At 42.4% G+C, this 11549-nt stretch overlaps 3 protein-coding genes across 5 annotated transcripts in view; 1 reads left to right on the plus strand and 2 right to left on the minus strand.

Moving 5' to 3' along the window:
* Positions 1–559, minus strand: part of ik (IK cytokine) — a 47069-nt gene extending 46510 nt beyond the window's left edge. The window contains exon 1 of the mRNA XM_043703080.1: positions 422–559. Coding sequence (XP_043559015.1) covers positions 422–437 — 16 coding nt within the window. The 5' untranslated portion in view covers positions 438–559. The remainder of the gene's footprint in view (positions 1–421) is intronic.
* tmco6 (transmembrane and coiled-coil domains 6) overlaps positions 1–11549 on the minus strand; it is a 57086-nt gene that overhangs the window by 1747 nt on the left and 43790 nt on the right. For both annotated transcript variants that reach the window (XM_043703083.1, XM_043703081.1), the window contains exon 13: positions 3096–3100. In XM_043703083.1, the coding sequence (XP_043559018.1) occupies positions 3096–3100 (5 nt within the window). The remainder of the gene's footprint in view (positions 1–3095; positions 3101–11549) is intronic.
* On the plus strand, positions 838–9280 carry ndufa2 (NADH:ubiquinone oxidoreductase subunit A2). Of its 2 annotated transcripts, XR_006313539.1 has the most exons (4): positions 838–985; positions 6976–7082; positions 7911–8015; positions 9047–9132. XR_006313539.1 is itself a non-coding variant. In XM_043703084.1 (3 exons), exons 1-3 carry the CDS (start codon positions 873–875, stop codon positions 9133–9135), a joined length of 309 nt encoding a protein of 102 aa, XP_043559019.1. In that variant the 5' UTR covers positions 845–872; the 3' UTR covers positions 9136–9280. The 2 variants fall into 2 exon arrangements, 1 of the variants encoding a protein (XP_043559019.1); XM_043703084.1 differs by lacking the exon at positions 7911–8015 and having other exon boundaries at positions 845–985; positions 9047–9280.

Here is an 11549-nt window from a genome sequence, read left to right on the forward strand (position 1 = left end):
CAGCGCGCCGCTCCCTCAGCACTGACCCTCTGACAGTGCGGCACTCCCTCAGCACTGACCCTCTGACAGTGCGGCGCTCCCTCAGCACTGACCCTCCGACAGTGCGGCGCTCCCTCAGTACTGACCCTCTGACAGTGCAGCACTCCCTCAGCACTGACCCTCCGACAGTGCAGCACTCCCTCAGTGCTGTATTGTAAGTGTCATCTTGGATTTTGCCTCCAAGTCTCTGGAGTGGGATTTGAATCCGCGACCCGCTTACTCAGGGGGCTTGGGTTACTGAGGAACCGAGGGTGAGGCGTATACCCCGGCACTAGGCCTCAGCGAGCAGTCCCGGCCTGTGCTCTAACTCCAGCCCAAGGCCTCGGGCCTTATCAACCCTCACCATCCCCCAACGGGAAACCGAGCAGCGCCGGTCACTTACTGTCTCTCTCCGGCATCTTGGATCCGTTCCCAAACCTCTCGATCACAACAACTTTGAGAAATCGATCCGACCAGAGAATCACCAAACACTCGGAGTCCTCCCAACTCCAGAGACCTATCCCACAACCCCCCACAGCCAAGGTTGGCTCTGCCTCCCACCTGCCGTGGTTGGTCAGGTTGAGCAGCAGTCCCCCACATCTGATTGGTATATTCGACATCAGTCATCCCGTGACTGACCCCTCCTTCCCTGTAGCTTCTATTGGGCCGTACACCATTATTATTGATTATTATCCACGTCAATCCACACATCATGCCTGCCTTCCTTTATGGATTGGTCTCCGCCGCGGATTCCCGATGCTGATTGGTGAGATCCTTCAGTCAATCAAGTCGGTGGTCGTCTTGGATTGGTGGTTACTCCCGCGGGGCGGGAGAGGTGGTGCGGTTTATCCAAGATGGCGGCGGCGGCGGCGGCGGTTGTGCGAGGGATTGGTTCAAAACTGAGCCAGAACCTGAGGGAGCTCCGCATCCATTTGTGTCAGAGCTCGGCTGCCAGCAAGGGAACCAGGTCAGTGCCGGGAGATGAGATGAGAGGGAGAAGGGCGCTATCCAGGCGCATGAGTCTTCCAATTTAAAATTCAAAGGTCAATCCGTTTAAGTCAATTGTTTTCCTTCGGGCGGGCGGGGGTCACGTGTCTGTGGAACTCTGTCCTTGAATTTTTCTTTGCCATGATGTGGAGCCAACTTTTAGAATGGGTTGCAGCTTTTGGTTCGGTAATATGTAAATCCCAGAACATCTTTAAGTCGCGTTCTCGAAATAACTTAGGGTTTTGTTTTTAATAAAGTGACATCTCAGCTCAGACAGGTTTGAGGTTAGAGTCTGTCTGTATCCCAATCTTGAGTCAGACTGTTTCTTTTTCCAAAAGTAGGAATTTATAAAATGTTATATGGATTGGCTGCCTGTAGGCTGTGTACTTTTTGAGCAGTAGAATGTATCTGTAAATACAATACTGCAAATGCAAATTCACCCCATAGACTTGGATGGATGTCTCTGCGTAGGAGGGAGTGTGTTTTGTGATTCTTTTTAGGTCAAGTGTATATACATCTTAAGAAATAGGAACAGAAATAGATCATTCAACCCCTTGAATCTGATCCAACATTCCTCACATCAGTTGATTTTTCCAACCTGTCAGGAATGTACTTATAGGAGAAAGTGAGGACTGCAGATGCTGGAGTACCAGAGTTGAAAAATATGGTGCTGGAAAAACACAGCAGGCCAGGCAGCATCCGAGGAGCAGGAGAATTGATGTTTTGGGCATAAGCCTTTCTTCAGGAATGTACTTTTGTCAACCTTAAATGTACACAGGGACTCTGCTCCAAAGCTCTCTGTGGCAAGGAAGTTCCAGCCTCAGAGAGAAATCCCTCCTTATCTTTGTCTTAAATTGGGGCTGTGCCCTGTATTCCTAGACTTTCCCATTAGGGCAAACATCCTCAGCATTTACCCTCAAGAATCTGATATGAGAGAAAGTGGGGCTATTGAAAGATTGTCACGGATTGCTCGGTGTCTAGAGTACTCAGGTCCCCCATGATCTTGACTAGAGGGGCTGAGTGGCCTACTCTTGATCCTAATGCATGTGTGTTCATGTGTATCAAGGGCACAGGGACTGTAGAAGTGCACAGCCAAGTGAACTGTGTGCAAATTGGCTCCTGCATTTCCTACATCAGAACAAATACTCCTGTGGCTGTTAAGTGTTTTGTGTTGCTGGTGGTCAAGAAAGGTGCCACAAATGTATACCTCTATCTCTTTTTTTTTTTGGGGTGAGGTGCTGGTTATTGGGATAGCAAAAGAGACATGATTTGGGGAGCTTTGTGGGTATGGGGATGAGTTTGGAGGTGTGTTGTGTGAAGGGGCAGGGGGTCTGCAGTGTGAGCTTAATGATCCCATCTTAACTGATCTCCCCCAACAACTGTGCAAATGGAGGATGTAAAAGGCAACAATCCATGATAAATCAGAAACAATTGCTGGAAAAGCTCAGCATCTGAGGAGAGAGATCAGAGTTAAAGTTTTGGGTCCAATGACCCTCAACTGTTGGTTGGTAGGAAAATGTTGGTTTGTATGTAGAAGATTTGGGTTGGGGTAGGGGAATGGTTAGTGGCTAATAATGAATTGTGTGTATAACAGACATTGGTAACAAGGCCTGGTGTGGGGGATTGGGGTAAGGACATGGGAAAGCTGAAGCCTAAAGTTGCTGTACATGATATTGAGTCCAGAAGGCTGCAGGTCCCCAAGTGCAAAATGAGGTGATGTTCTTCCAGCTTGCACTGAGCTTCACTGGAGCACTGCAGCAAGCCTGACACAAGAGATGTTGGATTCTGGATTAGTGGTGCTGGAAGATCTCAGCAGTTCAAGCAGCATCTGAGGAGCAGTAAAATCGACGTTTCGGGCAAAAGCCATTATATTGCTCCTCGGATGCTGCCTGAACTGCTGTGCTCTTCCAGCATCACTAATCCAGAATCTGGTTTCCAGCATCTGCAGTCATTGTTTTTATCCACAAGAGATGTCGGCCAGGGAGCATGGTAGTGTATTTAGGGTCTCTTTTTTTTTAAACTGACAGAATGTTGGTGTTCTGCAAAGTAATCATACAGTCTACATTTGTTTTCCCTGATGTAGAGGAAACAACATTGTGAGCAGCGAATGCAGTAGACTAGGTTGCGTGAAGTGCAGGTAAAACACTGCTTTATCTGGAAGGTGAGTTTGGGCCTTTGGATACTGAGAAGGGAGGAGGTAAACAGAGAGGTATTAAACCTTGTGCAGGTGCAGGGGAAGGTGCTGTAGGGAATGAATGAAGAGTGGACCAGAGTGGCCCTGCAGAAGGCTGACGAGGGGAGGGGGTGACTTGTGGTGGCAACTCATTGAAGGTGGCACAAATTGCAGCTAATAATCCCCTGGATGTTAATGCTGGTGGGATGATAAGTAAGGACAAGGGCAACCCTATCACTGTTGCAGGAGCAAAGAGAGGGGGGGTGAGAGCTCCAGTGCGGGAGATGGGTCGGATCCAGCTGGGGACCCTGTTGATGGTGCCGGGGAATCCTTGGTTGAGGAAGAAAGTGGACGTTTCGGAGGCTCCCTTGCGAAATTGACATAATTGATACAGATGTGAAGAAGTTGGAGGACCTGGGAGAATGGGACAGTCTTTACAGAATGGATTAGAAGCAGGATGTGAGGATATTTTTAGTCAAGGTAACTGTGCGGGGGTCTATGGGTTTGTAGTGGATATCGATGACCATCCTATCCCCAGAAATAGAAACAGATGTTGAGGAAGGGAGGAGTTGGAGATGACCTGGTGAAGGTGAGGGTGGGATGGGGGTATAAACTTCTCCAATTCCAGATGAGGGAAGCAATAGCGATGCAGAAAGAGTTGTGGGTAGGGGCTGGAATAGGAACAAGTAATGTTCCACATACACCACTCAAAGTGGCAGAGACGGGTGGGCGCAGTTCAGGCCTTTGCTCTGTGAAGAAGCAGCAAGCCCCAAGATCATCCCTGGTGGGGGATGGATATGCAAAGGCATTGCATGTCTATGATAAAGAGGTGGTGGCTGGAGTCCGCAAACTGGAAATTCTGAAACTGGCATAAAGCGTTTGAGGAATCGCGGATGAAAATGGCAGGGACTGGACCAGAGGATAAAAGACGAAGTCAAGGTCAGAAGAGAGGAGTTTTGTTTGGCAGAAGCTGGCAGAAACGATGGGTCTGCTGGGATAGTCCTGTTTGTGGGTTTTGGGAAGGAGGTAGAAGTGAGCTGTGCTAGTTTGGGCAACTATCAGTGTGGAGGCAGTGGTGAGGGACGCAGGGGTGGGTGGGATCTCATCAGATGAAATGAGGTTGGTGACTGTAGTTGACATAGTGGCTGATATTTCGTGGTAGGGTTATGGTTCATTGGGAGAATGGAGGTATCTGAGAACTGGCACTCGGCCTCTGCAATGTAGAGGTCAGCCTGGCAGACAACAGCTGTGCTACCCTTTTATCAGCAGGCTTAACCACAAAGTCAGGGTTGGACCTGAGGCCACAGAGTGCGGTTAGTTCCCAGGAGGATATATATCCTTGTTGACCTTCCGCTCTGATAACACTTTAAAATAGATTTCCTGCTTATCTATCTTCTGTTATGACCTGGAATATACTGAAAGGACAGTGGCAAGCAATCCTTTTGAAAAGAGATGATAAAATTTTGCAGGGCTATGGGGTAAGAGCTAGGAAGTGACACTCTAATTAGCTAATTTAAAGAGGAGGCACAGACACCGTCGAGTGTCTTGTGCTACACAATTCTGCAGCAGTCTCAGCACTTGAAGTGATTGGCGCCCTATCTATGATGCATTTGTATTTTCTTTTGAAGTGTGGTTTGGTTTTATCTGTTATGATCCCAGCTGATGTAATATTGGACAAATCAGGATGAGACTTGGCTTGATAGATTCATAAGTTTTTTTTTGTTAATTAGAGGTGAGTCACTGAAAATATTAATGAGGCTGCCAGTGTACTTTTAACAAAAGAACATAAACTTATTATAAAGGGCAAACATAAATTGTACTACGTTAGGCAAAAACAACTGGAACAGTATATCTGAAAACATCAAAGATTCAACTTTTTCCCTTAATACCACTCTCCATGAAGCTTAAAACAAACTACTAACTCAGCTCTCTATTAGTTAACATGAGTTCTCTAAACTCATGTCTTCAATAGCCTTGTAAGATGTCTTTCTTTCTGACATTCCCCATAGCGCTCTGCTTCTGAAACTTTTTTTCCCTCTGTTCTTGACTCCGAAGCACCTCAAGGCTTTATCCCCTCAGCAGTGACTGCTTAGAAACCGCTAACAACATCTTTGCTGTTATGGTTCTCTGCCCCCTCCATGAACCTGTTTCTGCCTCCCCTCTCTCCGGTTGTAGCAAATCTCAAGCCAACAAATGCTTAAGCTGTGGTTTGCTGAATGAATGTAATTTATTGGAGATCTTGTGACTCATGAATACTGCTTTGAACATTCACAGGTCAAAATGTAATTTCTAAACATTATTTTAGAAAAGTCAGATTTAACAATTGAAAAAGTAAAGCATGTTTTCCTCTATTTTAGAATCCAAGTTCTCAAATGATAATTATATTATGTTCACTTGTTGTGGTGTAAAATTCCAAGCAGTGGAATGTGGTGAAACGGTTAAAAATTATGTCCCAATACATGTGTGAATCTAACCGGAATGGAGGTGTTGCTTAGTCCCGTGTGAATCTTCTTATCTGTATGTAACCAGAATGGAATGTGTTTTTTTAGCCTTGCTCTGCTGTTCACATGAATGTTTATATCTGGAAAAGAGTATATCAGCTGGAAAAGTCTCCAGTTCGGTGAGTCTGCTCCGGGGTTACGTTTAACCACCGAGCGTGGGTTGTTGGCAACCGCTCTACGAGAACTGACGGCTCCCAGTTTTTGTAACATGTAGAGTGAGTATAAGCCAGACCCGTTGTGCGACACTGCGGGGAATAAAATGCCCATATTCTAGCAGTCTCGCCTCTTGGTCGTTTGTTCTGTGTCAGACTACTCTCCTACGAACCTGACCTTGAGAATTTTTTTTAAAACATTTGTGTATCTGGAACTCACAGATTAGCATGTTTAATTCTTTTGTACAACGTGGTAGCCTGCTTTTGAAAGGAGATCCTTAATACATTTGGTGTAATTCTCAAAGTCAATAAGTGTGGTGTTAGAAAAGCACAGTCCTCACTTTCTCATAATTCTCAGTGCTTTATTTGTTTGGTTTTCCATTGTATTGCGTCGCTAAGGTTGGCAGCCATTCCACTTCAGTAATGACAGGCCAACAACAAAGAGATTATCTCTTTTCTTGCGATATTAGTTAAGAAAGGACTCTTGCCTGGCACTGCAGAATTGCCAGCTTTTCTAATTGGTGCTGTTTTACCAGAACTGACAGATGGAGCCTCCAGTTAATATAGGAATGTTGAAGTACAGCAGCTTTTACAATGTAGACCTTGAGTTTCAGCCAAGAGTATTAGCTCAGTTTTGGTGTGATGGGCTTAATCCAAAAGTTTGCAGACTAGCTGGTGCACTATTTGGAGTCACGAATTTATGTAACTCATTTCTGATTGTAACTAACCTTTCACCAGTTGCCTTCTCATGAAGTGGATGCTAGTAATTTTTGAACGTATCTCCTTGTGGTTTTCAATGCATGGAGGAAAATACTGTGCTCTTGAGCACAATGTTGGTGTTATGGTATTTTAAATCCCCTCAAAACAAAGTTTCAAGGTAGATATAAAATCAACAAAGCTGCCAGAGGTGTCGGGGGAAAAAAGTGCCAAATTTTCTGTAAAGCACTACCTCCAATGGGGAGAGAATGAAGGAGTTGATCCAATAGTAATCTTCAAAAGAAAATGAAGGAAACAGCAGGGGCCGAGATTAGTTGGATAATTCTAATTTCATAGCATGAGTATTGTGGATCCAATGTGTTCTGTGTTATATAACAATGATTCCATAAAACTCTAAGAGTTACTGATGGTGTTTTGGTTCATGCAGGGAATTCATCGAACAGCACTACGTGACACTGAAGAAAGCAAATCCAGAATTCCCTATTCTAATCCGTGAATGTACTGGTGTACAGTCTAAAGCATGGGCTCGATATGGTAAGGAACCATACAGAATGTGGCTTTAGAGTACTTTTCTGTATCTGACTTCAAATGAAACTAATCAGATAGCTCCTTCATAGAGCAAGTATAGATATGATGGGCCAAAAGGTCACCACTATAAGCTTCTGTAAATAATTCCTCCAGCCTGACCAGTCCAACTTGTAATGGGTTTGGATAAATTAGTCCAGCCTGAAATAGATCCTAACCCAGAGTGGTCCTGCATTGACCAAGTGTCTACCTTGGAGACCTTGCTGTGGAAGAAAAATATACTCTATATGATGAGTAGGTTTGGGGGGTGGGGATAATTTATTGAAATTGATGTGAAGATTGCAGTATTTACTGAATCTAATTATTCTATCATTACGTGTAGGGAATATATTAAAATTGCAGTTGCCAAAGTGTTCTATTCCCTAGCAGTAATAACCCTCAACCATTAATATTTTTGCCTGTATATTGTAGTTAACACCATCACTATCACCATACCTTCAACAACATTCCAAAATTACTAAATAATTGGGACCAAGTGAAGAAAGGAAATAACTACAGAAAAGATGCTCTGGTAATTAATGAGCCTCTTCAGGATGATGGCCTGTAATTATTGCAGTGCCACAGAGATTATTGCTGGAGCCACAATAATTTACAGTATATGCTCATGACATGGATGATGAAAATGAATGTACCAAAGCCACATCTGTGAATGGCACAAAATTATCTGAGAAGGCAAGTGGTGAGTCTGTCAATCTGCAGAGTGATATAGATAGGTTAAATTAGTGGATTTAAAAACTTGACAAATGAAATAAAATGTGGAGTTATGGTCTTTGGCAGGAAGAATCGGAGAGTGGAACATTTTCTAAATGGAAAAAGATTGCAGAAAGCTCCAGCAGAGAGGGATTTGGGAGTCCTTGTGTATAGATCACAAAAAGTGAGCAGGTAGGTTCAATGGGTAATAGGAAAGGCAAATGGAATGTTGGCTTTTATTTTACAAGGGAATATATTATAAAAGCAGAAAGGATTGAAATTATACAAGGCAGTAGGTAAACAGCTGGAATACTGAACAATTTTGGGCCCACTTTCTAAGGAAAGATACTGGCACTGGAGGCAGTTCAGAGAAGGTTCTAAGTATAGAGACATTGAGTAGGATGGGCCTGTGCTCATTGGAATTTAGAACATGAGGTGACCTTATTGAAGCATAGGAGATTCTTAGGGGTGTGACCAAGCAGATAGAGGTTGGTTCTCCTTCTAGTAGAGTCTAGGACCAGCGGGCATACTCTGAGAATAAGGGATCACCTATTTAAAATCGAGGTGGGAGGAATGTTTTCTGAGGGTACTGAATCTGACGAATTCTTTACCAGACTGCTGTTGAGGCTGGGTCACTTAATATACTGAAATATATTTAATCTGCAAAGGTTTTAGGGAAGAGGCAGGAAGGTGGACTGAGGCTTATCAAATGAGCCATAATTACATTGAATGGGGGAAGCAGGCCTGAATGACCTACTCTTGGTCGTATTCCAATCCATGTTGCTACAGTATTACTCTGGGGTTATAGATTATTATCCAGTAACATTACTGCAATCATCTTCTCCCGCCCCAACTAACAAATGTAATGAGATACTTGAGACATTTTCTTTGTAATATTGTGCACTAATTGTCTGCTGTATTTTCTATGTTTGAAACCAAGATGCTGTTTAAAAGTACCCTGGTTGTAAAGCAGATTGTTACATTGAGGTCATGAAAAGTGCTTTAAAAATAAGTTGTTATCCCCTGATGTCCCTTTTTTCTGCTGTTTCGAATCTCTAAACACAGGAAGACATCCTGCAGGTATAAGGTGAATCAAAAGCTGTAGTGTTATTGCTATTTCCCCCAAGTACAATGCTTGACTGAACACAAATTCTGCAGTAAATGAGATAATTGCATTGAGCTGCTTATGATGCCTGTTTCCTTTTATTTCTCTCCCATTACAGAGTTTGGAAGAGAGAGAAATGTACCATTGGATAATTTAAACTCTGAGCAGGTGGCAGAGGCACTGGAGTCTCTGATTACCAAGCCATGAACTGTGGAGCAATCAGTGTGTGAAGGAAAAACTTAATAAAAAATAGTGGCATGGGAATATTTCTATTCCACTGTTTTGCCTGGTTTCCCTGTGGAAAATATTGAAACTGTAAAATTAATCTAAATTAAAATGCATTTGAGTCCTGTGTGTTCTTTAATTGTATTCCAACAGCCACTGGCTGTAACAACATGTTCATGAGTGGGCAGAAGCTAGATAAAATATTAAACTTGTCCCCACTGGCTTGGCAATATACACCACAAATGCTTTCATAGTTATGGTTTCACATTATTAGTGCCAGCTACAAACAAATGTATGTTGTGAGTTACACTGGGATTTCTCAATCTCATTTCACTTGATTATCTAATGGTTTCAGAAATCTTCAACTTAGTTGTCTGAAGTGGTTTGGAACTTTTAGGTTTTTAAGTGAAATAAGTGAAATATTACATATTTCAAAGTGTGAAAGTATATCCAACTCAGAACTATTCCTGCCTTAGAAGTTAATGTTGCAGCTCACTTATCTTGCCTGGAGAAAATGGAAGAACATCAGCCAGTACCTGTCCATCCAGCAGAGATGGGTTGAATGGTAAAATGCTAGAAACATTGTCATGAAAATCCACACCTTTTCCAGTAACCTTGAACACAGTCTTCATTTGACAGCTTAATTATTCTCAAATTCACATTAAATTAAATTGCTTGTCATCCTATGCTAGATCCAGTTATTGTCCTGGTTTTCAAATTCCACCATAGCCTCAGTCCTCTGTAGAACTCTGATTTCTGCATTCCTCCACCTTTAGCCTTTTGTCTATTCCTGATTTTCTCTTCCCTATTTACAGTTCTACCTTCAGCTGCACGTAATTAGGATGGACATTCCAGTGCACTTCTGGGTATAAAATGATTTTTCCCCCAAAGAAAAACAGAACTTTCCTCTGGTAGCTTGGGGCAGTATTTACCCTTCAAGAAAATATTATGCTAAAATTAATCCTGTTATATTGTTTGCTGTTTTCCTAATTTACCAACAGTTGACCACACTTAAAGTAATGCATTGGATATAAATTGGCTTGGAGTATCTTGAGGTTGTCAAAGACAATAGGGCATACAAATAGACAATCTTTGATTTGTGATTTTTATTTTTGTTTTGTATTTCATTATATCTGCATTGAAGGGCCCAGGGACATTTTGTTCTGTGAAAAATTATTATATTAAATGTGCATTCCTGTCAGAGCTGAACAATGAAAATATTTGAACAACAGGAGGCCTGATTTCTAACACTTGCCAAAAGGGGGAAAAAAACCTAATAAATTCAAGAACTATCTCACATCAAAGATAGTGATATCTGGAATTAAAACACTTGGAAACAAATACTTACTTTATTAACATATTAAAAAAAATTGCCATTATTTTACAGCAATGTTCTAAAAATACACAAATGGCCTCCTGTGTTTTTATTTTGAAAGAGTATTTTATCTGTTCTGTTTGGAGGTGAGGTAGGAAAATTTTAGATTTAGTTCAAGAGCTATAGAAACATTGCTATAATAGTCAAGAAACCAAAATCTTTCATATTGTGCTCATCAGGAAACAAAACTTGGAAAGAGCTGCAGTTAGCTGTCAATCTTAGCTGAAAAACACAGACAAGGCAGATCAACTCTGATTAGACATAGATGACCATGGCAGGTTAAACAGGCATGAGGAGTCTCTATGACCCTTTCCTCAAAGAAGATGGTGCAATGTATGCACAAATTCCTTTTGCCTACTAAGATTGACAGTTATGAAGTCATAGCTGAAAATGTGTTGCTGGATCAGCGCAGCAGGTCAGACAGCATCCAGGGAACAGGAGAATCGACGTTTCAGGCATAAGCCCTTCTTCAGGAAGTCGTGCTGGACTCATCATAAATACTTTTCTCTATGATCAGCTATGATGTCAATGAATGACAGAATAGGCTCAAGGGGCTGAATGGCTTATAGATTTTGCTAGAACTTTTAGCAATTAGTTAGAGCTATATAAATGCAGCTTTTGTTGTCAATATTATTGTTAAACAATGACAACCATAAATAGTACACTGTACCCACAGCAGCCTCAATCGTAGGAGGATGCTTATAGAGAAATGGTGCAATGTTTCTGTGGTGCAGTCAGGACCATTTCTGAACTTTTGACAAAGGGTAGAGGTCAGAGAGGAGGTTACTTTGCATCATATAGTGCTGTACCTGATGTGGATGTGCTTGGGAGTTTAACACCAGGTTACTGAAATGAAAGCATTCCAGTCTCTGACAAAAATGTACAATAGAAAAGTGCAGATGCCTGCTAAAGGCTTCAACAAGCCAACATCTATCAAAGTCAATTTGAGTAACAGTGCTTGGCCATGGTAAAGGTTGCCCAGTGACCCAAACCCTGCATATACTGAATATCTTCAGGTCAT

This window comes from Chiloscyllium plagiosum, chromosome 14 (genome assembly GCF_004010195.1).
Source record: "Chiloscyllium plagiosum isolate BGI_BamShark_2017 chromosome 14, ASM401019v2, whole genome shotgun sequence".
Classification (NCBI taxonomy): domain Eukaryota; kingdom Metazoa; phylum Chordata; class Chondrichthyes; order Orectolobiformes; family Hemiscylliidae; genus Chiloscyllium; species Chiloscyllium plagiosum.